The 27,905-nt window shown below is 63.1% G+C and overlaps 4 protein-coding genes across 4 annotated transcripts; 3 read left to right on the top strand and 1 right to left on the bottom strand.

The window, feature by feature from the left end:
- The first annotated feature begins 301 nt into the window (after nucleotides 1-301).
- On the top strand, nucleotides 302-5,622 carry UBE2J2 (ubiquitin conjugating enzyme E2 J2). The gene is made up of 7 exons (XM_040987751.1): nucleotides 302-426; nucleotides 1,958-2,088; nucleotides 3,312-3,352; nucleotides 4,120-4,222; nucleotides 4,298-4,436; nucleotides 4,762-4,842; nucleotides 5,022-5,622. Exons 2-7 carry the CDS (start codon nucleotides 1,958-1,960, stop codon nucleotides 5,295-5,297), a joined length of 771 nt encoding a protein of 256 aa, XP_040843685.1. The 5' UTR covers nucleotides 302-426; the 3' UTR covers nucleotides 5,298-5,622.
- A 4,692-nt stretch (nucleotides 5,623-10,314) lies between these two features.
- B3GALT6 (beta-1,3-galactosyltransferase 6) lies at nucleotides 10,315-12,480 on the bottom strand. The gene has a single exon (XM_040987750.1). It carries the CDS (start codon nucleotides 12,446-12,448, stop codon nucleotides 11,444-11,446), a length of 1,005 nt encoding a protein of 334 aa, XP_040843684.1. The 5' UTR covers nucleotides 12,449-12,480; the 3' UTR covers nucleotides 10,315-11,443.
- Nucleotides 12,481-12,669: 189 nt separating this feature from the next.
- SDF4 (stromal cell derived factor 4) lies at nucleotides 12,670-18,865 on the top strand. Its single transcript, XM_040987749.1, has 7 exons — nucleotides 12,670-12,774; nucleotides 14,315-14,586; nucleotides 15,526-15,662; nucleotides 15,863-15,976; nucleotides 17,727-17,885; nucleotides 17,987-18,162; nucleotides 18,540-18,865. The coding sequence occupies exons 2-7, from the start codon at nucleotides 14,318-14,320 to the stop codon at nucleotides 18,714-18,716; spliced, it is 1,032 nt and encodes a 343-aa protein (XP_040843683.1). The 5' UTR covers nucleotides 12,670-12,774; nucleotides 14,315-14,317; the 3' UTR covers nucleotides 18,717-18,865.
- A 3,746-nt stretch (nucleotides 18,866-22,611) lies between these two features.
- On the top strand, nucleotides 22,612-24,359 carry TNFRSF4 (TNF receptor superfamily member 4). The gene is made up of 7 exons (XM_040987637.1): nucleotides 22,612-22,759; nucleotides 22,902-23,024; nucleotides 23,306-23,407; nucleotides 23,515-23,581; nucleotides 23,704-23,885; nucleotides 23,970-24,086; nucleotides 24,176-24,359. Exons 1-7 carry the CDS (start codon nucleotides 22,621-22,623, stop codon nucleotides 24,244-24,246), a joined length of 801 nt encoding a protein of 266 aa, XP_040843571.1. The 5' UTR covers nucleotides 22,612-22,620; the 3' UTR covers nucleotides 24,247-24,359.
- Nucleotides 24,360-27,905: the final 3,546 nt, after the last annotated feature.

Raw genomic sequence — 27,905 nt, 5'->3', positions numbered from 1 at the left:
GTGTGAGTCTCCACGCTGCCTGCCCCGGCGTGGGCGCACGCATGTAGCCCGGGCGGGGCAGCTGGGCGCCCACGGACTGACATACAGACAGTTGCACACCGCCTCCAATCCCGGCCCTGGAGGCACTCGGCGGTCATGCCCGCCGTGGGTCGGGCGGCCTACTAGTACGCATGCGTCCTCCCCGCCGGCGGCGACAGAGACGGGCGCGTCGTCCTCCGGGGCGCCTAGAGCGGCTGGCAGGCGCGGGACCGGAAGCGGAAGCGGGGCAGGGTCCGCCCCGGCGGCCATCTTGGGAGCGGCGGCGGCGGCGGGTGCGGCGGGGTCGGTCCAGCGGCACGGCCGGGCTCGCTCCGTCGCAGGCCCCACTCGTCCGCACCCTGCTCCGGCCTGGACCGCGGCGGCGGCCCCGCGCGGCGACAGGAAGAGGTGGGCTCGGGCCGCCTGCGGTCGGTTACGGCGGAGCGGCCGCGCTTCGGGCCGACGGGGGGGCCGGGCGAGGCGGGCCGAGTGTCCGCCTGCAGCCCTCGTCGGTGAGCTCCGCCCTGGCGGACAGGCCCCCGGCCCTGCTGTGCGCGCTCCCGCCTCCTGTTTGTTCATTCGTATTGGAAAGGCAGATGCACAGAAAGTTCTGCCCCCGTTTTCACTTCCCTGGTCGCTGCAGTGGCCGGGGCTGAGCCTTCCGAGGCCAGGAGCTTCCGCTGGGTCTCCGCGTGGCTGCAGGGTCCTCCACTGCCCTCCCAGGCCACAAGCAGGGAGCTGGGTGGGAAGTGGAGCAGCCGGGACGCGAACCAGCGCCCATATGCGATCCCGGCGCGTGCAAGGCGAGGGTTTAGCCGTCCCACCGGGCCCTTAGCCACCCTGTCCCTCCCTGCTCTTGAGGTGGGAGAGTGTGTCCAGCTGGTTGCTGTGGGGTCTGAGGGTTCCAGTGGCCACGGACAGCAGGTCATGTGGGAGTTGGGAGCACTGGTGGGATGGGCAGGCAGAGGGGCCTTGGTGGTCGCTGGACAGTGGGTACCTGAATGTGGACCTTTCTCTGGTTGGTTGGCCTCAGTGGGAACATGTGTGATGAGGGCACTGGGTGCTCCCAGTGAGCCCCCATCCTGGCCAGAGCTGCCACCCAGTGTTGGGCTGGGCTCAGGTTTACACTGACTGCTGGGCTGGCCCCTGGTGCCCAGGGCCGTCGGTGAGGCATTTGGCTCAGGAACTCCCCAGGAGATGGTGGGGCGGCACCAGTCATAGCCTGTTGTGGTTCTGCTGGCTGTTCCCACATGTGCTCTCTGACAGGAGTTGAGGGGCGAGTTAAGATGCCCACACACCCTGGGAGTGGGGCTCCCAGTGTCTGGTGCCAGCCCTGACCTGGTAGCAAGGAGCCATAGTGAGGTCTGTGGCAGTGGGACCTGTGTCCTGGCCGCACTCTGCTCGCGGGCCCCGTCAGCTGAGCTGCTGATCTCTGCGTGGTCCCCAGCCTGGACCTTTGCTTGCTTCCTTGCGGAGTGATGGGGTGGGGGTCAGAGAGAAGGGTCTTCCAGCTGCTGGTTTAGCCTTCAAATGCCAGGAACTCTCCCGGGTCTTCTGTGTGGGCGTCCGCAGTGGCCCTGCACGGCCTTCCGAGGGACTGAGGCAGGAGCAGGTTTGGACGGCCGGCAGTCAGGATCACATTGACACCTGTGTGGGTGTGGCCAGCGTGGGCTCCGGGTGCTGCTGGCGGTGCTGTCCTAGCTGGCCTCTGCACACCGGCCCCTTGCAGACTTCTGGACACGTGGTGCTGCCCTCGGGCTGGTTCTGTCCTGACATCAGTGGGCTGCCACTGGCTTAGGGACCTGACCGTGCTTCCTGTGAGCAGGGGTCATGGCAGGACAGAGTGCTGGGCCCCTGGGGGCCTGGCTCTGGGCTGGCCGTCGGCCACGATCGTGGTGGGCATAGTGTAGTGACATGCTCTGTGCTCCTGTGTTGGCAGATGAGCGGCAACAGCAGCAAGAGAGCCCCGACGACTGCCACACAGCGGCTGAAACAGGACTACCTGCGGATCAAAAAAGACCCAGTGCCTTACGTCTGTGCCGAGCCCCTCCCCTCCAACATCCTGGAATGGTGAGGTCCCAGGACCCCCACTGACTGGGGCTCATGGTGAGGGAGCGGACATGGGCTGCGGGCTGCTACCTGCCACTGTCACCCCCCTTGTGCCAGGGAAGCAGCCCTGGACATGGCACTCATGGTGTGAGTGCTGAGTGCCCATGCTCACTTTGTTAGAAGAGAGTTGACACTTTGATCCTGAGGAAAGAGTAAGGGAGCTGAGGAGCGGTGGGTGACAGGGCAGCTTGCAGGGAGGGAGCTGCTTGCAGAGCTGCTGTGTGGTGTGGTATGATGGGAAGTGGAACAGCTGGGGTATGAACCAGTGCCCATGTGGGATCCTCATGCGTGAAGGGGGAGGATTAGCCAATTGAGCCGTCGCGCTGGGCTCTTGGACACATGTTTTGGTATCTGCAGGCTGGGGAAGGTGTTGTCGTAGACTCTCGTGCAGCCGTCGAGCTGCTTGGGGTTCCTGGTTGGGTCCTCACTTCTCTGCTCCTGATCCTGCGAGGCAGCAGGTGGGCAGCCCCATCCCTGGGGTCCCTGCCAGTGTGTGGGAACTCCTGGTCTGGTCCAGCCCTGGCGTGAGCCGTGGGGGGTGGGGGACAACCTGTTTGAGATTTGAATAAGTAGGAAGCAAAAGCAAGTGCTCAGAGTTGGAAGCTAGCAGGTCACATGGGCTGTGTGTGCGCGTTAGCAGGAAGCTGGCCTGGAAGTGGAGCTGTGCGTTTAGACCAGGCGCCCGAGTGCGCAGGGTGGCCAGCACAGCCCTACAGAGCCCACGTGTGTCCACCTGGAGCTCTGGCCCAAGGCTGTGGCCCAGGGACTTTGCGGCTCTGTGTGACGGCCCTCAGCTGGCTGCCTCCTTCCTGGCGCAACAGCTTTGAGTCAGTCCTTGGTTTCTGGGGTGGGGGTTGGGGACACAGCCTGCTTGGTCGCAGTGCCCTGTGTGGCCTGCGGTGTTTTAGACCATGTAGGCATGACATGGACTGCCAGTTGAAGGGGGTGTTAGGCTGGGTGGTATCTAAGCACTGGGTGGGAGACAGAGACAAGACACCTGGGTGTCCCAGCCTGGGGCGTGACTGCTGCGTAGAGGTGTCAGGGTCCTCGATGTTGGTGAGTGGAGAGGCTGCAGGTGGATAGGAGGCCTGGACAGCCTGAGGGTGAGTGCAGGAGTTGCGGGAACCTACGGGGCTGGGAGGACACGGGTCTGTTCTCCAGTGGGCATTTCCTGTCTCCCCTAGGCACTATGTCGTCCGAGGTCCTGAGATGACCCCTTATGAAGGTAAGGAGCGGGACAGACCTGTGTTGAGTGGGCCTCTGTGGGGTCGGAGGGTGGCTGTGCCAGCATGTGTCTGCGGGCATGAGAGGAGGGCTGGAGTGCTGCCTAGCCCCGGCTCGGAACTGGGGAGGCATGAGTGTCCGCTGTGTTTTTCTGACCCTGGGGCTGCCATTGAAGAGCTCTGCTGAGGCCCCTCTTCCTGGTGCTTCCTGGGGAGGCCCCCTCTGCCATTGCAGCAGGTCCCTGGGCCTGCAGAGGCATGAAGGGTGGGCCAGGTCCAGAGGCACAGTCCATGCACAGTGTCCTACAAGTGGCTCAGGCAGGGCCACTGCCCATTGGGCAGAACTCTGGCTCTTGAGGCACCTTTGATCAGTGACAGGCCACCAGTGGCCGAGCTGCCTGGCAGGCTTCGGGCCAACAGTGCCTTTGGTGCGAGGAGGTGAGGGAGGCCAGGTGGATGGCCGTGAGCACGTTGTGAGCTGTCTCCAGGCCAGGGAGCTCTCTGAGCTTGGTGCAGGACGGGGTAGACGTGTGGGCAGTTGGCGGGGGTGGAGTGTGTTGTGAGTGGGACTCTGCGTATCTTTGCCCGTTGGTGTGTAAGTAAGGAGTCTTCTCCAGGTAAGGAGTGGGCTTCAGTTTTGTAACCAGGCCCACAGGAGAACGTGGGCCCCAGGGACTTGTAGGAGGAGATCTGGGCCCCCTCACCGGGTGGGGTGGTGCACTGTGGCTCGGGGTGCACGGTGGCCAGGCTCTCTGCTCTCTTCCTCCAGGTGGCTATTATCATGGGAAACTGATTTTCCCCAGAGAATTTCCTTTCAAACCTCCTAGTATTTACATGATAACTCCCAATGGAAGGTTCAAGTGCAACACGAGGTAAGGTACTGCGGGCTGGGGCTGGGCTGTGGTCGTGGGGATGTGAGCCTCGGCTGATGCAGCCCCTCCATGCAGGCTATGTCTTTCCATCACGGACTTCCACCCGGACACGTGGAACCCAGCCTGGTCCGTGTCCACCATCCTGACCGGGCTCCTGAGCTTCATGGTGGAGAAGGGCCCCACTTTGGGCAGTGTGGAGACCTCAGACTTTACGGTGAGGGGTGGGCGGCTGCGTTCCTGGGAGTGGCCTCCTACCGCCCTTCTTGCCCTGTGTGTCCTGGGAGTGGTGCCCAGCATGGCCACACCATCGCACTCTGCCTTTTGCCTTTCTGCCCAACAGATCTCACGTGTCGGCCACAGGCCAGGGGCTGGGTGCACGGCAGGCACCGAGGGGCTGTGAGGGGTGGTGGCCTGTTTACAGGAGGCCTTGTGGCAGTGGGGGGCCAACCGTGGCCTGGGCTCCCAGTGTCCAGTGGATATGAGGGCTTGGAGGGAGGGAGGGAGGGAGCCACGCTGACCCTCAGCCTTTTTTTCCCCAGAAGAGACAGCTGGCCGTGCAGAGCCTAGCGTTTAACTTGAAAGACAAAGTCTTCTGTGAGTTGTTCCCCGATGTTGTAGAGGTAAGACCACAACGCCAGGCCCTGAGCCTGCATGCATAGAGTCCTGTGGCCTGCAGAGGGCCAGGGCTGAGGTGGATGCCTGTCCCACGGCTGAGGGCCTAGTCCGGGTGGGCTAGTGACATTGGTGACCATGGCCACCAGGTACCCCTGACCAGCCCCGGCTTCTCGCTGTCTCCTAGGAAATGAAGCAGAAAGCACAGGACCGCCTGAGCAGGACCCAGAGCCTGCCCCTGCCGGACGTGGTTCCAGATGGGGACTTACACCACGGTCAGAATGGGATGCCACTTCTCAACGGGCATGCGCCGGGGGCTGGCCCCCACCTGGCAGGGCTGCAGCAGGCCCACCGACACCATGGACTCCTGGGCGGTGCCCTGGCGAACTTGTTTGTCATCGTTGGGTTCGCTGCCTTTGCCTACACGGTCAAGTACGTGTTGAGGAGCATCGCGCAGGAATGAGGGTTCCCCGAGCCGTGGCCACCAGGGGCAGTTCCCCCAAGGGACGCCAGGTGTTGGAGTGTGAAAGCAGGGCCGGGCATGCAGCTGGCACTGGCAGACTTGCTGGGATCCTGGGTTTAGCTTTTTAAAAACTTTAAAAGAAAAAGCAAAAACCAAAATGTGTAATTTGATTTGGAGTTGGTATAAGGCTCTTGGCTCCCTGTGCACTCCCAGGCTGGGAGCGGTGCCAGTCAGGGCCACCAGGCCACAGTCCCTTGGCTTGTCTTGGGCCTGCGTCCATTGCCTGAGAGCGGTCACTTATAAATATAAAGCTTGGTGCCCATCACGTCCTCTGCGTGCATTCTTGACGGAGCCGTGTCTGGCACTGGAAGGAGCTGGTCGCAACTGCAGGTGTCACCGTCTGCTGTGCCCAGCCGCTGGGGAGCCCGCTCCCGGCCTGTCCACAGGGCCCAGTAGCTGGAGCCAGCCCCTGGGGTCCCTGTAGGGCCGACTGTGCACAGGGGGCATCCTGATCTCTCAGGACCTCACAGGTCTCAGGGGGCCAGGTCAGGGGTTACGGTTACAGTGGGGGCTGCTGGGGAACGACTCCCTTCGTGGCTGGGAGGAAGCCTGCCAGGCCCAATGGGCGGCACAGCCTTCAGGCCTAGGCTGCCTGTAGGCAGACCCAGGTCAAGTCTCGCCAGGGCTGGCCTGTGTGAGGACCCTGGACAGGATCTGCTGCTGGCAGAGCAGCTATTTCAGGTTGGGACTGGAGCCTGCAGGGTGCACCTGCCCCATCCCAGTGTCTTGTGGCACCATGCCCCTGGGGTTCTCCCATGTCACTGCCCCCAGACGCTGCGTGACCCCGCGACACCCATCAATAAAGGGTTGTGGTGGCCTCTTGGACCAAGCACCTGGCCGTCTTCCTTTTCCCTTCCCCTCGTGTAGGGTTCGTTAGAAAGGCAGACATGGGGCCCGGCGTGATGGCGCAGTGATTAAAGTCCTCGCCTTGCTCGCCCAGGATCCCATACGGGCGCTGGTTCTAATCCCAGCAGCCCCGCTTCCCATCCAGCTCCCTGCCTGTGGCCCGGAAAAGCAGTCGAGGACAGCCCAAAGCTTTGGGACCCTGCATTCGCGTGGGAGACCTGGAAGAATCTCCTGGCTTCGGATCAGCTCAGTTTGGTCATTGCAGCCACTTAGGGAATGAATCATCAGATGGAAAATGTTCCTCTGTCTCGCCTCCTTTCTGTATATCTGACTTTGCAGTAAAAAATAAATCTTTAAAAATATATATTTTTATTGAAAAGTCAGATATACAGAAAGGAGATAGTGAAATCTTCCATCTGCCGGTTCAGTCTCCAGGTGGCTGCAACAGCCAGTGCTGTGCCGATCCGAAGCCAGGAGCCTCTTCCAGGTCTCCCATGCGGGTGCAGGGTCCCAAGGTTTGGGGCCATATTTGACTGTTTTTCCAGGCCACAAGCAGGGAGCTGGATGGGAAGTGAGAGCTGGGACACGAATGTCCATATGGGATCCTGGCACATGCAAGGGGAGGATTTAGCTACTAGGCCACTGCTCTGGGCCCCAGATACAGTTTCTTGAGTTGAGTTCAGTGCGCATGGTAGGGGTGGGGGCAGGGTAGGCCCCTCTTGAGAACTCTGGTGCCTTGCAGCTCTGAGGCTGTGGACGCTGTGGCTAGTCCTGTCCTGGGGTGCCAGCACCCCTTTGCCTTTGGAGTGCTTTGGGAGGTGGTAAGGCACCCATGCCTGCCTGCCTGTCAGGGCCATCCAGTCTTCTCCCCAGGGCATCAGGCAGCTGGCCCCCCACACTTCTGTGGGGGGTTGGATGGGGGACGTGGGCTGCGGCTGGCTCTGACTGGAGCGCCGCGGGGCTTCCAAGGAGCACAGCTCCCACCCACACAGGGTGCCCAGGCCCCTTGGGATGTGCTCCCACAGGGTGCAGCAAAGAGATTTTTCAAAGGTAGGGGTAGGAGCTCCTACCTTGCTTGCCTCTCCCAGCACCCCTGGAAGGAGCCGCACCTGCTCAAGCCAGGACACTGTGCCAAGGGGCCTCTCCAAGTCCCCTGTCTGAGCAGGCAGTCCCCAGGCCCTTTTATACCGACTGTCCCCCTCCTAGCAGGAGACACTGACAGTGCTCATTGGGTCTGTTCCCACAAGGGTGCACAAGGTCCCATCTCAAGCATGGCTGGGCATGGCCACTCACAGCCGGGATGAGCCAGCACACCCAGGGACCAGTGACCCCTGGCCCAGCACAGCTGGGCAGGGCCAGCCTCAAGCAGGTAGTTGGGCTCAGGATGCCAGAGACCCAGCCCAGGGCCTGATGTCCACTGCAGGTGCCCACGGAATAGTATACTTCTTTGTCCTGGACAGTAGCTCAGGGCAGAACTGCCCTTTCAGGCTGGCTCAAGCTGCTTGGTGCTGCTGCTGGGCACATATGGACAAAGGGTGACCTCCATGAAGGAGCTGGGTGCATCAGTGGACAAGGGAGCTATTCACAGGCCAGGCATGTTCTTGTCTGTTGGATTAATCCTGACTCTTCCCCCCCCTGCCCCTGCTGTCCCAATCACCTATGGACACTTGGAGGAGAGGCTGGGGTAGCAATGAGCGTCTGCACAAGCCCAGAATGGCATGAGACCAGGAGGTGGGTGCAGCTGTCCATTTCCTGACCGTCCCGGAGCTGCCTGGACACTGTGTCCACCATGAGTCCCAGAAGAGATGTCAGTTCCTGCTCCACACCCGGGACCTCCCCTCCAGGCTGGGGGACAGGAATGGACACTGGGGAGCAGTTGTGGGCTAGGTAGGCCTGCCTGAGCCAGGTGCCCGAGCTGTACCTGACAGGCAGCCAGGCACCACTCTTCCCCCTCGCCTCCAAGGCAGGACCTTGGGTCTGGCAACCTCAGGCTGGGGACCCAACCCTGTCCTGTCTTTGCAAACCCCACCAGAGGACAGGTGGGTATCTAATGCTCTGGCCTCTCTGGTGTTCCTGGGACAGTGCTTGGTGTGAACTGGTCTGAGCTGAGGCGTGGAGGCAGCTCACCCTAAGCCAACTTGGGGGGAGGGGATGTTTACTGGGGACCTGTGGGTGCAGGCTGCTCTCAACAGTGATGCTGGACAGCAGGGGGTTAACTGCTGTCCCATCCCCCACTTCTGCCTCCTCCCCAGGGTGTGTCTGGGGCTGGGCTGGAGTCTCACCTGCCAAGGGTCCCAGCCTGGTGCTGTGAAGGGAGCCTGTGGCGCAGGCCTTGACTGAGGGGCCGGGGTGCAGGGCCTGTACCTCTGGAGCCCTGGCCCCTTCTCTGAGTGCAGGCTGATGAGATAGGAACATGGCCTGCATTGGGATTTTGCCCCCACCTGCCTCACCCAGACAACAGGTGGGGGCCCCTAGGATGCTGAAACTGTAAGCAGCTGCAGGACAAGCGGCCACTTGGAGGAAAGCACAGCCTAGAATTGTAGACAAGTGGGTGGGACCCTTATCCAGGTACTGCCCCTCTGTCCAGTCCCTGTTTTCCCTTCATCGGGGTCACTAATCACTAGGCTAGGGTGAAGCCCGCCCCTCATTGGGGCTCAGGGGCAGAGGAAGGGTGGGGCTGGGGCTGCCCAAGAAGGTCCAGTCCCAAAGTGGAGTGCAGGGGCTGCTGTAGGCTCAGCACTGCCCCATCCACCTGCTGCCGTGTGCTTCTGTAGCTGGGCTGTGGCTCTGTTGACCTGGGCCTAAGGACAGCATAGTACTGGATGGCTCTGGCTGCCCCCAGACCCCATGGAGGGGCTAGGGGCTACTCTGGCGATCAGGCTGACCCTCCACCAGGGCTGACTTCCCAGAATCTCTGGCCCTGCTGTCGCCTCCCAGGGCTAGCCGGGTGCCAGGGCAGGGGCAGTCAGCTCCCTCCCCCAGCCTCTGGCTCTGAGAGGGACACAGGCCCTGTGTGTCTGCTCCCTGGCTTGGGAGCACTTGGTGACAAAGGGTCTTCATGTACAGACCTAGGCAGGGTGGAGCCCGGCCCTCATCTGCCCCCTTATGGGACCTCAGAAGGTGGCCAGCCCAGGGAAGATACCCCAATTGGCAGGATGCCAGGGTCAGGCTCCTGAGGGCTCTTTTGGGATGGGTGCCTGGTGAGGCCACCCTCTGTTGGCTGCCTGCAGGATGACAAACTGGCCCCAGCCACCTGTCATGCCCTCTGGGCTCAGAGGTAGGCAGTGGGGGCCCTGGCTGAGACCCTGGGTTGCCACTGCAGGGCAGGGCTGGGTCCCCGTTGCTCCAGCCTGGCCTGTGCCAAGGGGACAGGGAGGGCTGACTGTTCTCCAGCACCCAGGGCCTGCTGTGGCCTGTCTACCCTGAATGCAGCCCATTAGAGCAGGTATCCATGCTGCAGACGGCCACCCTCCTTGGGTGGTTCTACCCATGGAGCTAACGGGAGAGGTAAGCTCTAGAGACACCCAGGGGGCTCCGAGGGGCTCAAGTCAGCAGTGGGGACTTGACCTAAGAGGGAAGGAGGGAGGGTAGGGGCCTGCAGGAATGAGTTGGGGAGTGGTGTAGGCCCCATTTGGGTTCCTCAGAACTGGACAGGCCTTGGGGAGCCAGCAGGCGGTAGGGGGCGCTCTCAGGACATGGAGGTGGAGCATCTGCTGCCTGAGGTGGGAGAGAGCAGCGAGCCTCCCCCCCAACTCCCTGGCTGTCCCTCAGGCTCAGGACCCAGGGCCAGGGCGAGGCGGCAGTGTGGGGACAGATGGGGTGGTGTAGGTGGACAGCTGACGCCAGACCCTGGCAGGAGGGAACTCCTGAAGGAGGTCAGCCAGAGCCTCCGATAGGTCTGCGGTGTCCACGTGGCACCTGACTGCGGGAGCCACTGGGCTGTGTCCACTCAGCACCTACCACAGGGCCATGCAGACCAGGGCTGTATCACCGTGGCACCCAATGGTGGGGCCATGTCTAGTGGACATCCGACTATAGGGGACATGTGGATGACCGGGACTGTGTCTGCTCAGCACCTGACCGCAGGGGCCACCAACAATGACCAGGGCTGTGCCCACTCGGCACCTGACCGCGGGGGCCACTCTGGCATCTCGGGTGTCTAGTGGCAGTTTGGACCACAGGCCAGCCATTTCTGTCAAGTCATCTGTCCAGTGGGGGATGGTCCCCATCACAGCAAACCCCACCTGTAGGAGCCCAGGCCAGCAGAGCCAGGTCTGACCTCAGGGGTCTCCTGCCCAGTCCCCGAGGGCCTGTGCCCTCCCTCCTGGAGGTGACCCTGCACCCCACAGTTCAACTCTGAGCAGAGCTGGACTCCCAGGGCCTGCACCTCAAGCCTCCTGGGGACAGAGGTGGGTGGGAGAGCTGCCTGGCCGCCGACCACAGACAGGGTATTTATTCGGAAGGCAGAGTCCCCAAGAGGAGCACAGATGGTCCGCTCCCCTGCCTGGTCTCAGCCAAGACTTGCATCCGGCTCCCTGACACTTTCGCAGGCTGTCAGCAGGGAGCTGACTCGGCATCGCAGACACACAGCACCCCAGCTGCGCAGGCCGGTGTCCTGAGGGCACTGCCACACTGCCCTCCAGCACCCGTCACCTCAGGGCTGCCAGTGGGCTGCACTCAACCTCCCCCAACATCCCACTGCTGCCGCACAGGTCCAAGATGCAAAGCCCCAGGAAGCCCGGCCCCTCACGGAGAGGCACAGGGCACCTACAGACCCCAGGGTGCAGGAGCTCCTGCAGGCAGCCACTCTTCATGTGCCCAAGTGGGGGGTCAGCGAAAGCTCAAGCAGTAATTACTCCTCCCGTCTAGCCCAGCAGACACGAGGCAGGCGAGGACAGTGCAGTCACCTGTAAGCTCTCTTCTCCAACGGAGCCCTGATGCGGATTCAGGAGCCTCAACGGCCTCCACCCCCACGGGGCCTGCAGCCCTTCAAAGCCACATGCGGGCCGGGCTCCAGGTCACGCTGGTCAGTCTGGCGCGGGCGAATGCTGCACATGTGCGTCCACCAGGGACGCTGACCACTCATGCCAAGTCCAGTGCTGGGCAAACACTGAGCAGGTCCAGACCGCGGGAGCGTGGGCCGGGCAAAGCAGGGCTGGCACGACACCAGGCTTCCACATTCAGCTGGGAAGAGATGGTAGCAGGTCCCCAGTGCCTGCCAAGCGCGTGGGGGGGGGGCGCTAGGGGATGCCCTCCCGGCGCTGGCAGCACTGCGAGGGTGGTGCAGACCAATCGTAGACGTAGGAGAGCCGCAGCTGCACCTCCTCTTGGCACAGGCGGCCGAGCTGTGCCAGCGTCTGGTGCTTCTCCAACATGTCGGACACGCTCTGCTTGTGTGTCACCAGGTACTGGTTGCTGCAGCCGCGCGACTTGTACTCGGTGTCGAAGCGCGGGTCGTGCTCGCGCTGCACGTCCACGGGCGCCAGCCAGGCGCCCAGAGACACGTCCTCGCTGTGCCAGGTGCGCAGGTAGTCGCGGCTGAGGCGCAGGTAGTGCACCAGGTCGGCCGAGAGCACGTAGCCGCCGCCCAGCGCGTAGGGCAGGTAGTAGTCGCACAGCTGCCAGGCGGCCTCGCGCCAGCGGCCCCCCGCCTTGACGCGCCCGCGCCCCGAGAAGAAGCCCCAGTAGAGGCGGCGGCGGCGCGCGGGGTCGCGTCCGCGCAGCTCGGCCAGCAGGGCGTCCAGGCGCGCGAACGAGTCGTCGTCCGCCTTGAGCACGAACTCGAAGGCCACGTGCTCGTCCAGCCAGACCAGCATGGCCAGCACCTTGGCGGCCAGGGTGTCGTAGGCGTCGCGCAGCGCGGGCAGCAGCAGCAGGTCCCCGTGCCGCGCCTGCTCGCGCTCCAGTGCGCGCAGCTCCTCGGCGCCCAGGCCGCGCGTGCCCACCACGAAGCGCGCCCACACGTCTCCAGGGCCGCCGCGCCGCGCCGCCAGCCACGTGCTGCGCACCGCGCTGCGGCGCTCGAAGGCGCCGGGCGCGCTGGCCACCAGCACGGCCAGGAAGGCGGCGGCTCGGGGTCCGGCGGGCGCGGCGGGCTCGGCGGGCGCGGGGCCATGCCTGGCCGCCGCCCGCGCGCCCTCGGGGCCGCAGCGCGCCAGGAACAGCAGTGCCGCCCCGCACAGCGCCAGCGCGCCCAGCCCCAGCAGCGCCGCGCGCCGCCGCCACGCGCGCCGCGGCAGCCTCATGCCTCCGGCGGCGTGGAGCTCCGGGCCGCGCGCGCGCCCCCACGGCAGCCTCCGTCCCGCCCGGGGCCGCGGCACACCGGCGGAGGCGGGGACGGGCGTCACGTGGCAGCGCGCCCCCTCTTCATTGGTTGGCCTTCCAGCGCCGGGCGGCCGCTTCCTCCCGGACGTGCCATGGCGGCGCCGGCGTCAGCGCGGCGAGGTGGTGCGCTCTGTCCGCCGGCCCGCCTCCTCCCGGAAGAAAGATGGCCGCGGCCTGACCCCAGTCTGGTCCGAGGCGTCGCAGGCGCTGGGTCCACTCTCGGGTCACGGGCGCGGGAGGGCGGCCGGTGAGTGAGGGGCCCGGGCGGCCGCCGCACACGTTAGGGCCTCGTACCGGCTGCCCTGCGCGGAGCGGGCCTGCGGTCGAGCCTCGCCTCGCGCCGGGCGTCGCGCGCCTGAGCTGGGGAGCCGTGGCCGTCCCCGCGGCGCTGCGGGCCGAGGCTCGGGCCGCGTCCGGCCCCGCGTTCTCTGCGTCGCACCTTGGGGTGCGGCCGCGGGGCCGATGCGTAGGGAGCCGGGCCGCCCGCGAGGTCACCTTGGGCCGTGGCCGACCGCCTCCGCTTCCGCCCAGGCAGGGCCCGCAGGCCGCCCCGGAAGCAGCGGGAGCCGAAACCCCGGACGGCAGTGGCCGTCGTCTCGTGGTCGTCCCGAGTCCGCCAGCGATGCCCGAGCACGCAGCTCCCCTGAGGGCCCGGTAGGGGCCAGCAGCCTCCAGAGGGAGCCCACGCCGGCCTCGGGCTTCGGGACAGCGGCAGGGCCGGCGTGTTAACGTGCGCCCTCGGCAGGGTGGGCTGCGGGCACCTGAGCCGGTGTGGGACATGACCGGAGTGCTGCCGCTGCCGCTTATCCACTGCAAGGTCGGGGGGGCCGGCCGGAGGCGAGGGAGGCTCCCGTGGGCTCGCCGTGTGTCCACGGGGCTCCTGAGTCCTAGAGCCCACTGCACCAGCGGTGCCCCGTGCCTGTTGTCTGGGGGCTCAGCTCCCACTTCCCAAGGGGGGGTGGAGTGAGGTGAAGTTCTTTTCCTGTGGGACACCCCTGCCCACCGCAGTGTGTGGCATTCACATCTCTTGGGGTCATCTTTCTTGTATATGTGTGAGAGGCAAGCAGCTGTACCCCTGTACACTTTGCGAATAGCTGAGCTTGGAGCTCTAGATCTGCGTGGGTTAGCTTGGCAGGGGACTGGGTGGGAAGAGGAGTCCTCATGGGGTGCTGGCATGGCAGGTGGCAGGGAGCTGGGCAGGAGGTGGAGCCCCCATGGGGTGCTGGCATGCAGGAAGCTGGGTGGGAAGCGGAGTCCCCACGGGGTGCTGGCATGGCAGATGGCAGGGAGCTGGGTGGGAAGAGGAGTCCTCATGGGGTGCTGGCATGGCAGGTGGCAGGGAGCTGGGCAGGAGGTGGAGCCCCCATGGGGTGCTGGCATGCAGGAAGCTGGGTGGGAAGCGGAGTCCCCACAGGGTGCTGGCATGGCAGATGGCAGGGAGCTGGGTGGGAAGAGGAGTCCTCATGGGGTGCTGGCATGGCAGGTGGTAGGGAGCTGGGCAGGAGGTGGAGCCCCCATGGGGTGCTGGCATGGAAGGTCCCAGTCTCCCCGCCAGATGCCTCAGGACACAGCAGGGTAGGGAGGGCTACCCCTGAGTTGCGGGAGCAGCTGGGCCCCCTGGGGCAGGGTGGGGCGCCTCCCTGGGCCTGGCAAGAGCAGCAGAAGCAATGCCCAGAGCAGTGGTGACGGTTCAGCCTCGCCCAGAGCCCTGGGTCCTGGGAAGGGGGGACTTGCCGGCCTCCTTGGTCATGACAGCCGCTCGTGTCCTTCCTCTTCCTCTCCCTCAGGCCATGGCGCGTCCCCGGCCCCCCCTCTGCCTCTGGCTCCTGGGCGGTGTCCTCCTGTTGGACGCGGCTGCACGGCCCACCAACCACTCATCAGCCCGGGATGAGAACGAGCTCGTGCCGCCCGACCACCTGAACGGGGTGAAGCTGGAGATGGACGGGCACCTCAACAAGGACTTCCACCAGGAAGTCTTCCTGGGCAAGGATGTGGACGGCTTCGAGGAGGACGCTGCACCACGCCGCAGCCGCAGCAAGCTCGTGCTCATCTTCTCCAAGTGGGTCCCCAGGGCCGGGCCAGCCGTGCTCATCCTGGACAGATGGGGGCAGATGGGGACTGGGGCAGCGGGCTAGGGGAGGGTGAGAGCTGCAGATGACGCCCACGCTCCTCGTGGCCCCTCTGCCTTGTGATGGGAGGTTCCTGGCTTTTTTTTTTTTTAAAGATTTATTTATTTTTACTGGAAAGTCAGATAGAGAGGCAGATCTTCCGTCTCCTGATTCACTTCCCAAGTGGCTGCAATGACCGGAGTTGTGCCAATCTGAAGCCAGGATCCTGGGGCCTCTTCTGGGTCTCCTGCGGGTGCAGGGTCCCAAGGCTTTGGGTGTCTTTGCTTTCCCAGGCCACAGGCAGGGAGATGGATGGGAATTGGGGCTGCCAGGATTAGAACCAGCACCCATATGGGATTCTGGGCATGCAAAGCCAGAACTTTAGCTGCTAGGCTAACATGCCAGGCCTAAGGTTCTGTCTTTTGAAGATTTATTTATTTGAAAGGCAGAGTGAGAACAAGAGCAAGCGACAGAGAGAGAGAGAGAGATCTTCCCTCTGCTGGTTCACCCTGCATGGTCGCAACAGCCAGGGCTGGACCTAGGCAGAGCCAGGGATTTCCTCCGGTCTCCTCCGTGGGTGCTGGGGCTCGAGCACTTGAGCCATCCTCCACTGCTTTCCCAGACCGTAAGGAGGAAGTTGGATGGGAAGTGGAGCACCCGGGACTCGCACTGACACCTACAGGCCACATTCTCCAGCACCCTGGATTCCCGGCTGTCTTCTCTACACCCCCAAAGGCCCCTTTCCTTGCAGCTGTAGAGACCGGGTAGCAAGCCGACGGCAGGGTCAGGGCCGTCCTCAGCCCGCCCGTGTCTCCTGAGGGCTCCCCTCCTCATTGCTGGGTGGGGTCTGTGTTAGGGCTCCGTGTGATACCACACCTGCCCACACACAGGGTGGACGTGAACGCAGACGGGAAGGTCAGTGCCAAGGAGATGCAGCGCTGGATCATGGAGAAGACGGCCGAGCACTTCCAGGAGGCTGTCCGGGAGAACAGGATGCACTTCCGGGCCGTGGACCCCGATGGCGACGGTGGGCGGGGGAGCCCTGTATGTGGCCCAAGTGCTCTGTCCCCTAGTGCTGGGCACGGCTGTGTGGTCGGAGCCAGCCGCCTGCCACTTGGGCCTCTGCCGATGCTGTGGCTCAGGCACGGGCAGCTGGCTTCCTGGGGTGACTGAGTCTGCTCCCCAGAGGCCCTTGCCCCTGACCCCTACTGGCCATGTCTCTCTCAGGCCGTGTGTCATGGGACGAGTACAAAGTGAAGTTCCTGGTCAGTAAAGGCCACAGTGAGAAGGAGGTCGCCGCTGCCCTGCAGAGCAAACAGGGGCTCCAGGTGGACGAGGAGAGTGAGTGCACAGGCCGGGCGGGAAGCGATGGGAGCGGGCACCCTTGCAGTGCACACTGTCACGCCAGGTGTGCCTTTGTGTCCTGTGAGACCGTGTGTCAGTGTTGTCATCCGTACTGACTGCAGCACTGAGCAGTCCACTTGGGCTGTCCCCAGGCACCTGGGACGGAGGGGGTGCCGAGGCTGCAGCATGGGGGGCTTCCGACCCTGATGGGCTCTGGCACATTCTCACATCTAGGAGAGGGTAGGTGTGGACATCTTATGAGGAGGGAGGGCATGGGACACCAGATGAGCCCTCCATGTGAAGTGTGTACAGCCATGAGGAGGACAAAGGTAGATAGGGCTGAGTTTGGGGAATCAGGGTCTGGGTTGAGAAGAGGAGAGGGATGGAATTGGGGGCTGGAGTCGAGGGTGGGGAAAGCAGCGCTCATGCTCTGGAGTCACCATATGAGTGAAAGCTGTGGTGGACGTGGTGAGGGCTGTGGTGGATGTGGTGAGAGCTTTGGTGACGGCTGTGGTGGACATGGTGACAACTGTGGTGGACGTGGTGATGGCTGTGGTGGACGTGGTGCTGGCTGTGGTGGACGTGGTGAGGGCTGTGGTGGACGTGGTGAGGGCTGTGGCGGACGTGGTGCTGGCTGTGGCGGACGTGGTGAGGGCTGTGGTGGACGTGGTGAGGGCTGTGGTGGACGTGGTGAGGGCTGTGGTGGACGTGGTGAGGGCTGTGGTGGACGTGGTGCTGGCTGTGGTGGACGTGGTGCTGGCTGTGGTGGACGTGGTGAGGGCTGTGGTGGACGTGGTGAGGGCTGTGGCGGACGTGGTGACGGCTGTGGCGGACGTGGTGACGGCTGTGGTGGACGTGGTGAGGGCTGTGGTGGACGTGGTGAGGGCTGTGGCGGACGTGGTGATGGCTGTGGCGGACGTGGTGACGCTGTGGCGGACATGTCGGCTGTGGTGGACGTGGTGACGGCTGTGGTGGACGTGGTGACGGCTGTGGTGGACGTGGTGATGGCTGTGGTGGACGTGGTGATGGCTGTGGTGGACGTGTCGGCTGTGGTGGACATGGTGCTGGCTGTGGTGGACGTGGTGACGGCTGTGGTGGACATGGTGAGGACTGTGATGGATGTGGTGAGGGCTGTGGTGGATGCGACAGTAGTGGACGTGGTGACAGCTGGGTTAGTAGCCAGTCTGCAGTGTCCCCACAGTATCTGGTGGACACATGGTCGCCTCCAGCCCTGTCCCGCGGGTGGCTGTGTAGGTTGCTACAAGTCATTTCCAGACTTGGGTTTTCCCGCTCGGGCTGCCTGGCTGCACGTGAAGGCGGGGACGCTACCCTTCTGCAGACGCTGCGCTTCTTGGCGGCTGAGTCAGCCAAGCTGGTTCCGTCTTCCCAGGGCCCAGCCGTGGGGGGAGGGGGAGCCTGGGCCATGTCGGGGCTCCTTGGGGAGTCCTGGGCCATGTCCTGGGCCCTTTGGGGTCGTGTCCTGGGCTCCCTGGAGCATCCTGGGCCGTGTCCTGGACTCCTTGGGGTGTCCTGGTCAAGTCCTGGTTCTCCTTAGGGTCGTGTCCTTGGGGCGTCCTTGGCCCCATGTTGGGGCTCCTTGGGTTGTTTTGGGTCTCCTTAGGGCTGTGTCCTGGACAGTATCCGGGCTCCTTGGGGTGTCCTGGGCCATGTTGGGGCTCTGGCGGGACCGAGTTTAGACAGCATCCTGGGAAGTGTGGGCCCCGGTGCTCATGGGCCACCCCCTCAGCACAGGAAGCCCTTGAGAACCTCAAGGACCGCTGGTACCAGGCGGACAACCCCCCTGCTGACCTGCTGCTGACCGAGGAGGAGTTCCTGTCCTTCCTGCACCCCGAGCACAGCCGTGGCATGCTCAGGTTCATGGTCAAGGAGATCATCCGTGACCTGGGTGAGGCTGGCTGGGGCACAGGGTGGGGACTCTGGCCCTGGCAGGGAAGACTGGGGCACTGAGTGGGACCAGGCTGGCACCTCATGTGAGTCCCTGCTCAGACCAGGATGGGGACAAGCGGCTCTCGCTGCCCGAGTTCATCTCCCTGCCCGTGGGCACCGTGGAGAACCAGCAGGGTCAGGACATGGACGACAGTTGGGTGAGGGACAGGAGGAAGGAGTTTGAGGACCTCATCGACTCCAACCACGACGGGGTTGTGACCTCGGAGGAGCTGGAGGTGAGAGGGGCTCTGCCTGTGCCCACGTGTGAGCTGCACCACCTGGGTGCTGAGGCGTGTGTCCCCCGTGTGTATCCATGTGTGGGCACTGAGGCGTGTATGTATCCGTGTGTGTGCCCCGTGTGTGTGGGCGCTGAGGCGTGTACCCCGTGTGTGGGCGCTGAGGCGTGAATGTATCCATGTGTGGGCGCTGAAGCGTGTATGTATCCATGTGTGGGCACTGAGGCGTGTGCCCCGTGTGTGGTCATTGTGCGTCCTGCCCTGCGTATGGGCACTGACTCTTCTGTCCTCGGGGAGGACGGGGGCAGAGCACTGGGCACCCTGGTGGCTCAGGCCCCTCCGCGGGGGCGGGCGGTGTGACCAGCCCGCCCCCCTAGAGCTACATGGACCCCCTGAACGAGTACAACGCCCTCAACGAGGCCAAGCAGATGATCGCCATCGCCGACGAGAACCAAAACCAGCACCTGGAGCTCGAGGAGATCCTCCGCTACAGCGAGTTCTTCACGGGCAGCAAGCTCATGGACTACGCGCGCAACGTGCACGAGGAGTTCTGAGGGCGTGGGAAAGCGCCGTTCCTGCGGTGTCCTCGGTGGCGCGCTGGCGGGGAGTGGCCCCGGTCCCGCAGGTGTCGCCGGGTGCAGTGCAGACAGGGGTTGTGACAGAAGTCACATTAATTTAAAATACAGTTGCCTTTTTCTCTCCACTTTGGTTCTTTGTTGACAAAAAAAAAAAAAACCCACAAACGACGGCTGGGGACCTCTGTGACCATGGGGGTTGGGTGCCTGGGGGCCCTGTGCAGGAGAGGCCCTCCAAGTCTGTGCCCTGCAAGAAGGCGGGGACCCCACCTACCGGCTGCTATGGACCGTTGTCCCCTGGGTGGCCAGACCAGTGGACTCAGCTCTGCTTTAAGATCTGTCATGCCTGGCTGTGGCTCGGAGCCAGAGAGGTTTACTGCCGAGGTCCTTGTCCCAGGGTCGGCTGGCTGTGCAGCGCCCCCGGTCATTCAGCACCACCTGGACAGAAAGTCGTATCCCAACGGGCAGGGGCAGCCGAGGGCAGGGCTCCCAGATAGCTTGCCAGCCCTGGCCTCAGGGTTTGTCCTTCCAAACGACACTGGGCAGGTGGTGCAGCACAGCCTGGGAAGGCCCCTTTGCCGGTGTCCCTGGGCTGTTGTGTCTGCGTGGCAGCCCCGTGGCAGCCTTGAACCTGGCCAGGCCTGACTTGGTGGGGATCTGCCTCCCTCTGTCCTGTGTAACACTCCAGGGAGCATCGTGTACACATTTGAGAGGCAGGCTCCTTGTCTTCCTCACTGCTTGGCCTGCAGGTGCTGTCGCTGGCCCCAGGGGCCCAGTGGCTGCACACAAGAATGTCACCAGGCAGGGTGCCTTGTCCTGGAACAGGCTCATGGGGTGGCCAGCAGGAAGGGCCCTAAGGAGCTGCCCTCCACATCCCAGGGGTTGTGCTGGTCCTGCTGGTCTTGCTGGTGCAGGGGCGATCTTGAGCAGCTCACGGATGCACTGTGCAGCGTGCTGGCCTTGTGTGGCTCCAGGCTCGGAGACAGACTGCTTCGGTTTTGGCTGGCCAAGGGTCTTCAGTTCTCCACTGCACGCTGGAGTCAGTGCCTTTCTGTACTGCTTGAGAGCACAGATGAGCCCATACAGCTGTCTGCTGCGTTGCTCGCTCAGTGCCCACACGGCTGGGCCAGGCTGAAGTGCAATGCTTGCTCGGTGCCCACACGGCTGGGCCAGGCTGAAGTGCATTGCTCGCTCGGTGCCCATACGGCTGGGCCAGGCTGAAGTGTGTTGCTTGCTTGGTGCCCACACAGCTGGGCCAGGCTGAAGTGCATTGCTCGCTCGGTGCCCATACGGCTGGGCCAGGCTGAAGTCAGGAGCTGGGAACTTGGTCCAGGTCTCTGTGGGAGTGGAAGTGACTTGCCATTGCTGCCCTCCTGAGGTGTGTGTGGGCAGGATGCCGGGCTGCAGGCCTCAGCCTGTGGTCTGGGGGCACGAGCTGTTCCTGCCCCAAGACCAGTGCCCTATCCGCAGTGTCTCCTGGAGCCAAAACAGTGCTGAGCTGGGACCTCTCACCAGGACCGAATGGTTCACAGCCCAGGAGGGCCCAGGTGAAGGGGTCGCAGCCCAGGAGGGCCCAGGCGAAGGGGTCGCAGCCCAGGAGGGCCCAGGCGAAGGGGTGATGATCATGGAGATGGACCTGGTGGGGCCGGGCTGAATGGCCACAGATGGCTGGGCTGGGCTGAAGCTGGGAGCCGGAAGCTCCATCCTGGTCGCCTACAAGGCCCAATGCCTCAGGCGCTGGCTCGTGCCTGTTGCCTCTTAGGTGCTTTAGCACAGAGCTGAATCAGAAGAGCAGGGAGGGACCAGAGCTATGGTGTTGTGAGTAAAGCTTCCTGTGCGACCAGCATGCCATGTGGGTGCAGAGTCAAGTGCCAGCCACCCCGCTTCTGATCCATCTCCCTGCTAGTACCCCTGTGTGGGAGGCTCTGGTGCTGGCCTGGCCCACCCTGGTGCTCACGGCCATTGGCAAGGTAAACTGGTGGATTGGAGAGCTTGTGTCCTGTCACCCTCTCCCTCTGTGATTCTGCTTCTCAAACAAGTAAGTAAACATACTGGGGGACTCGGTGTGGTGGCTTAGCAGCTAAAGTCCTCACCTTGAATGCGCTGGGATCCCAGCAGTTCTCCAGTTCCCATCCAGCTCCCTGCTTGTGGCTTGGGAAAGCAGTCGAGGATGGCCCAAAGCTTTGGGACTCTGCACCCATGTGGGAGACCTGGAGCAAGTTCCTGGCTCCTGGCTTCAGGTCAGCTCAGCACCGGCCATTGCAGTCACTTGGGGAGTGAATCATCAGACAGAAGATCTTCCGTCCTCTCCTCTCTGTATATAACTTTGCAATAAAAATTAAATCTTTAAAAAGAAACAAGTAGTGGGCAGCCAGGGTGTCAGGAGCACTGAGTGCCAGCCCTGGACTAGCCTCCAGGGAGACATCTTGGGGGACACAACCTGGGCAACTGTCCCCTCTGAGGCAGATGGAAGCGGCTCCCTAGCACACACCAGCACACACCGTACTACCACACACACATGGGCATGTGGGGACCAGCCGCGCCCACCCTGGGCCCTCTGCGCCTCAGGAGCTCGGGACGGGCCATGGGCAGCCTCTACCCAAACCCGAGCCCTTCCCGGCTGCTGGGAATTCCCCCGCCTGAGCAGGGAGGAGCAAGGGGCTTTCCACCCTCCCCTGCCATCCTGTCGGTGCAGGGCACTGCACTGCTGGGCCTCTTTCCAAAGTCTGCATATGTATCAGTCGCCTGCTTGTCCATCTGTTTAGTGACCTATCGATCAGAAACGGTGATAGAGCAAAGAGGTCTTCCACCTGCTAGGTCACTCCCCAAATGGCCGCAATGCTGGGGGTGGGCCAAACTGAAGCCAGAAGCCGGGAGCTTCCTCAAGTCTCCCAAGCAGGTGCAGGGGTCCAAGCAATTTTGCCATTCTCTGCTGCTTTCCCAGGCCATGAGCAGGGAGCTGGACGGGAAGTGGAGCAGCCGGGATTCATATTGGTGCCCACACGGGATGCTGGTGTCACTGGTGGGTTTGCTGGCTAGGACACAGGGTTTCCGCCCCCCCTCCAGTGCTGTGCTTGAACTCTGAACAATCCTGCAGTGGCCACTGCCCCTGCCAAACTCCAGGCCCCTCCTCAGCAAAATGCTGTGTGCACACATGTGAATCTGTAGTGGTTGTGTGCATAGGTGTGACACCTGCTGGATGGCCTGTGTGCTGTAGGCATGTGTGTGCACGCGTGTGACGCCTGCTGGATGGCCTGTGTGCTGCAGGCATGTGTGTGCACATGTGTGACCCTGTGTGCTGTAGGCATGTGTGTGCACATGTGTGACGCCTGCTGGATGGCCTTGTGCTGCAGGCATGTGTGTGCACACGTGTGATGCCTGCTGGATGGCCTGTGTGTGTAGGTGTATGCACACGTGTGATGCCTGCTGGGTGGCCTGTGTGCTGTAGGCATGTGTGTGCACACGTGTGACGCCTGCTGGGTGGCCTGTGTGCTGTAGGCATGTGTGTGCACACGTGTGATGCCTGCTGGATGGCCTTGTGCTGTAGGCATGTGTGTGCACACGTGTGATGCCTGCTGGATGGCCTGTGTGTGTAGGTGTATGCACACGTGTGACACCCACCGCATGGACCCTGGCCCAAAGGCAACCCAGAGGCTGCCTCATCTTCTCTGTCCCTGCCCAAGACCCAGGGTGGTGGCCATAGCTAGACCCTGCTGCCTAACCCTATCCCTGGGCTCTAACGGGAGGGGCAGGACTCTCCCACGCACCAGCCGCACACGTGTGCACCTGCCTCCCGCTCATCCCCTCTCCCCGCCACTCCCCCAGCTCTTATAGCCACATCCTGCGAGACAGCCCCAACTCCTGCCCTGCAGCAGCAGCTGGGATGCGTACTGGGGCAGGGTCTGGTGTGCCCTGCCTGGCACTCCTGCTCCTGGGGCTGGGGCTCAGCACCCAGGCCAGGCCTTCCTGCGTCGGGGACACCTACCCTGGCGACCATAGGTGCTGCCGAGAGTGTCAGCCAGGTCCATCAGGGTAGGGGTGGGGGTTCGTGGTGGAGGACAGGGGTGGGTTGCCAGGGCTGCGTGTGGATGGGGGGGCCAGGCCGTACACGGTGGGTGCGAGCCTCATGCGGGGGGCGCGGGCTGACGTTGGGGTCTCCTGCAGGCAGCGAGATGGTCAGCCGCTGCGACCATGCCAGGGACACGGAGTGCCGCCCATGTGCGCCTGGCTTCTACAACGACGTGGTGAACTATGAGGCCTGTAAGCCCTGCACGCAGTGCAACCACGGTGAGATCTCTGCCCCTCCTCCACCCCGTGCGACCGCAGGGAGACCCGCGTGCCTCCTCCTCCCCCCCAAACCACAGACTGTGGCGGGGGTCCCCAGCACCTGCTCGGGGTCACGTGGGGTCCTCTGAAGGGCCCCAGTCGGGTCCAGAGTTGCTTGCTTCTACCTCCACTGCTGCAGGCTAGAGACCACAAGCAGGAGGGGCTGGCACCGGGTTAGGGCTGTGGGAAAGGGGAGGTGAGCGGGAGCGGTGAGAACCCTGACTGTCCGTCTCCCCGCCCAGAGAGTGGGAGCGAGCTATGGCAGCGGTGTTCACCCACGCGGGACACGATCTGCCGCTGCCGGCCTGGCACACAGCCCCAGGCTGGCTACAAGCCCGGTGTGGGTGAGTGCCGTGGGGCTGGGGAGTCCGTCGGGGAGTGCTGTGGCCACCCCTTCCCTGTCCCCACCAGCCCAGCACGCTGTCCCCTCACCTCCTGTTCTGTGCTGCAGATTGCGAGCCCTGCCCCAAGGGCCACTTCTCTGAAGGCAACAACCAGAGATGCAGGCCCTGGACTGAGTGAGTGCCCGGAACACTGGGCGGGCGCTCAGGTGGGACCTCCCTCCGAGCGGCTGCCTTGGGCTGTAGTCCAGGGTGGTCCTGGGGTGTCAGCCTGGTTCATCCTACTGTCCCCCCACCAGCTGTTCTGTGGCTGGCAAGCGGACCCTGCGGCCAGCCAGCAGCAGTTCGGACGCTGTCTGCGCGGACTGGGGCGCCTCGTCAACTCTACCCCAGGAGACCCACAGCTCCTCTGCCCAGCCCACCACGGCCTGGCCCAGGACCACACAGGACCCTCTGCCCACCGCCTTGGAACCCTCCAGGGGTAAGGGACTTGCGGCCTTAGGTAGGGCTGTCCTGGAGCCTTCCTGGGGTCCCCATGGCCCGCCCACCAAGTCCTTCCCCACAGGCTCGGAGCTGGCCATTGTCTTGAGCCTAGGCCTGGGCCTGGGCCTGCTGGCCCCACTGGCTGCCCTGCTGGCTGTATACCTGCCTGGAAGGACCTGGAGGAACCCCAAGCCCCCTGGTGAGTGCCCGTGGTGGAGCCAGCCCAGACCGCCCCTGGCAGGGGAGTCTGAGCCCCCGCCCAACCTCTGGCTCCTGCCTCATCCCCAGGGGGAAGCAGCTTCCGGACCCCTGTCCAGGAGGAGCAGGCGCATGCACATTCTGCAATGGCCAAGATCTGAACAACGCCTCAGGGAGGGGAAGCCACAGGTGGACCTCAGCCCCTGCCCCCCAGGCATGTGTGTCCTGCGGACCCTGCCTGGTGCTGCCTCAATAAACACACCAGCCACTGTGGCTCTGAATGTGCAGCCCCATGGCGAAGAAGCCCGGCTCCATGAGGGAGGGGAGTGGGCGGTGGCCCCGGAGCCCACTGGCTGCCACTCTTGGCTTCCTTTCAGGGTCCTGGGCTCTGCTCCTCCACGGCAGGAGCACGTGGGAGAGGTGGGCGGAAGGCTGATGACCGAGCCAGGCACAGGTCCCTGATCCTCTGTCCCCGTGATGGCACGGTGTCCTCCCCTGACCGTGGAGCAGCCCAGCTTGCTCTCTCCTGGGGACTCTGACCCCTCACCCCCTCCCGGGTTCCCCAAAGGCTGAGCTGGGCAGCTGGGCTGCAAGGTCGAAGGCCACAGGACTAGGCCTTTCCCTCTGGACCTGCTGCCCCAGCCAGGCCTCCCTGTCCACTGTTGTCCTCTGCCCTCCAGCTGTGTATGCCCTTGCATGGGTTGCCCAGGGCCAGGCACCTGTGGTGTGAGCAGAGGCTTTGAGAACCATGGAGAGACCTCCTTGGTCACGAAAACCGCTGAGCACCCAGTGAGGAGCTTCCGGGGGCAGGAAGGGGACGTGGGCACGGCCAGTGGCTGACGTCTGCCCTGCGTCCGGCCTGCGCCTGGGGTTTCCATCACGCCCATCCTGTGGGCCGCCCCCACACCTACCTGACTCAGCGGAACAACCAAACACGAGAGACCAACACCTACAAGCAAGCCGTGAGCATTGGCTGAGGCCTGGTGCAGCCATAAAGCTTCCCGCTGCAATGCTGGCATCCCAGAAGGGCACAGATGCATGTCCTGGTGGCCGCACTTCCCATCCAGCTCCCTGTAAGCTGGGAAAACAGTCGAGGACGGCCCGAAGCCACCCTGCACCTGCATGGGGGACCTGGAAGAAGCTCCTGCCTGCCAGTGTCAGCTCAGCTCAGCTCCAGCCATTGAAGCCGCTTGGGGAGTGAAGCAGTGGGTGGAAGCTCTCTCTCCCTGTGTCTCCCTCTTTCTGTAACTCTCTCAAGTAAATAAATCAACTTTTTTTTTAATGAGCAAAATTTACAACAAGTTACTGGGAGTAAAAGGTGAAAATACTTGAGCTTTATGTGAAAATTTCCTGTGCAGCAATATAAAACAAAAATAAAGGCCACTGGCAGTGCTGATACTAAAAGTTAATCTTACCAAATGCTCTTCATTTTTAATATTTATTTGAAAGGTTTTACAGGGAGAGAGAGAGCTTCCATCCAGTGGTTCACTCCCCAGTGACCACAATGGCCAGAGCTGAAGCAATCTGACGCCAGGAGCCAGGGTCTCCCTCGGTGGTGCAGGCTCCCGAGGACTTAGGCTGGCCTCTGCTGCTTTCCCAAACACATTGACGGGGAACTGAATCAGAAGTGGAGCAGCCAGGACTTGAACTGGTGCCCATGTGGGGTGCTGGTTTGCAGGTAGAGGCATTGCCATGCCTCCGACCCGAGAGAGAGAGGGAGGTGCATAAGACCATCCATCGCTGGCTGATTCATTTACCAAGCAGCCCAGAGCCAGGAGCCGGGAGCTCCACGTGGGTCTCCCATGTGGGTGTCAGCACGTCTTTGCCACTGCCTCCCAGGTGCAGCAGTAGGAGCTGGCTGGGAAGCAGAGCAGCTGGGCTCCAGTGCTGCCTCCCCGCTATCTGTTTATTAGATGCAGGAGAGGAAGGCAAAGCGTGAGGGAGAGAGAGAGAGCGCCACAGATCTAGGTCCATTCCTAGCACCCACAGCAGCCAGGGCCACGTGAGCCTGCCCTGCAGCTGGGCGGCGTGTGAATGGCAAGGACCCAAACACCTTACACTGAGAACTGAGCAGGAGCGGAGCTTGTCCCAGGCACTGACGGGGGTTGGAGTTGTCTCCACTGCTCCTGCCCACTGGCCCCTGTGCTTGTCTCTGTCCCTTGTCGCTGTCCCTGCCCTTGCCCCCTACTCTGTCCCTTGCCTTCTGTCCTTGCTCTGTCCTCTGTCCCTGCTGCCTGTTCCTGCCCCCCGGTCTGAGCAGCAACAGGGGCAGGTCCAGAAGTCCAGCCTCCAGCACCCCTGCACCTGCCCAGCAGGCAGGTCAGCAGCTTCCCTCTCTTCTGTCATTTTCTACATGTCAGACAAGCCCTCAGTGGCCCCATTACAGTTCTTTCCAGACCCCCAGTCCCAGGCCATGTGTTCCCCCCAAATGCAGCAGGGTGGCCTCCTCCAGCACATATGCCCCCTGACCCGTTCCCCGCCGCCCCCCACAGATTTAACATTAAGTAGGTAGCTATGCTGGCATACCAGCATAGTTAACACAGAGTCGTATGGGCCAGGGTGCCCGCCAGCCACGGCTGCGTGCCTAGGAACAAGGCAACCCAGGCAGGGGCCTACAGCAGTGGTTCTCTTTCTTCTTAAAGAAACAAAGAAACAGAGCCCGGCACAGTAGCCTAGCAGCTGAGGTCCTTGTCTTGAGCACACCAGGATCCCATGTGGGCGCCGGTTCTGGTCCCGGTGATCCCGTTCCTTGTTTGTGGCCTGGGAGAGAGGTTGAGAATGGCCCAAAGCCTTGGGACCCTGTACCACCAAGGGAGACCTGGCGCAAGTTCCTGGTTCTGGCTTCAGATCGGCTCAGCACCGACCATTGCGATCACTTGGGGAGTGAATCATCAGGCAGAGGGTCTTTCTCTCTGTCTCTCCTTCTCTCTGTATATCTGAGTTTGCAATAAAGATAAATAAATCCTTTTTAAAAATTGGTTTATTTGAAGTCAGAGTTGGAGAGAGTATGAGCTTCACTCCCAGGTGGCTGTGCCAGTCGGGGCGGGAGCAAGCAGGAGCCAGGGCCCCCCCCCAGGTCTCCCCTGGTGGGCTCTGGGGCCTTCCCCTGCTGCTTCCCAGAGCTGTGAGCAGGGAGCTGGATGGAAGCGCAACTGGCATCCCTGGTTTCTGGCTAAGCCACAGAAGGCCCCCAGCTCCTGTCCTGGTGTTGACTGTCCCTTCTTCTGGGGTCCAGGAGCTTGATCTTGGGGCCCTGGAGAGACCCCCATGCCCTGGCCAGCACGGCCCCTCCCTGGAGCCACAGCCTGCCCTGGACATGCGCTTTGCTCCCGCAGAGACCTAGGGCTCATAAACTGCTGACACCTGGCAGCCCCCGGGGACGGAAGGACCGGAGCATCCCATATGGGCGCTGGCTCGAGTCCTGGCAGCACCGCTTCCCATCCATCTCCCTGCTGTATCTGAGAAGCCACGAAGGATGATCTGAGTCCCTGGGCTCATGTGGGTGACCTGGAGCTCCAGGCCCCTGGTCCCTGGTCCCTGCCTCCTGGCTTCAGCCAGTCCAGTCAGGATTTTCCATCTTCTGGTCTTTAAAAAACCTTGTTTCTGTTTACAGGTGGACTGCCGCCTCAGCTGAGGTGGCTTACAGGAGTTGCTGTCCTGGGGCGCTATGGGCGTGGCTCCTGGGGCCCCTCTGCACCCCACCATGACATCAGCTCCCTGGGCCTCACTCCCCCTACCAGCACGCCTTTCCTGGGGGAACCCCTCCCCCTACCAGAACACCTCACCTCCTTGGGGGTTTTCCCCCTTTCACCAAACCCCG

Source organism: Ochotona curzoniae, unplaced genomic scaffold (assembly GCF_017591425.1).
Source record: "Ochotona curzoniae isolate NIBS_2020 unplaced genomic scaffold, NIBS_Ocur_1.0 contig_4792, whole genome shotgun sequence".
In the NCBI taxonomy this organism is placed as follows: domain Eukaryota; kingdom Metazoa; phylum Chordata; class Mammalia; order Lagomorpha; family Ochotonidae; genus Ochotona; species Ochotona curzoniae.
The sequence above is the reverse complement of the archived record's forward strand: the minus strand, read 5'-3'. Positions and strand labels throughout refer to the sequence as shown.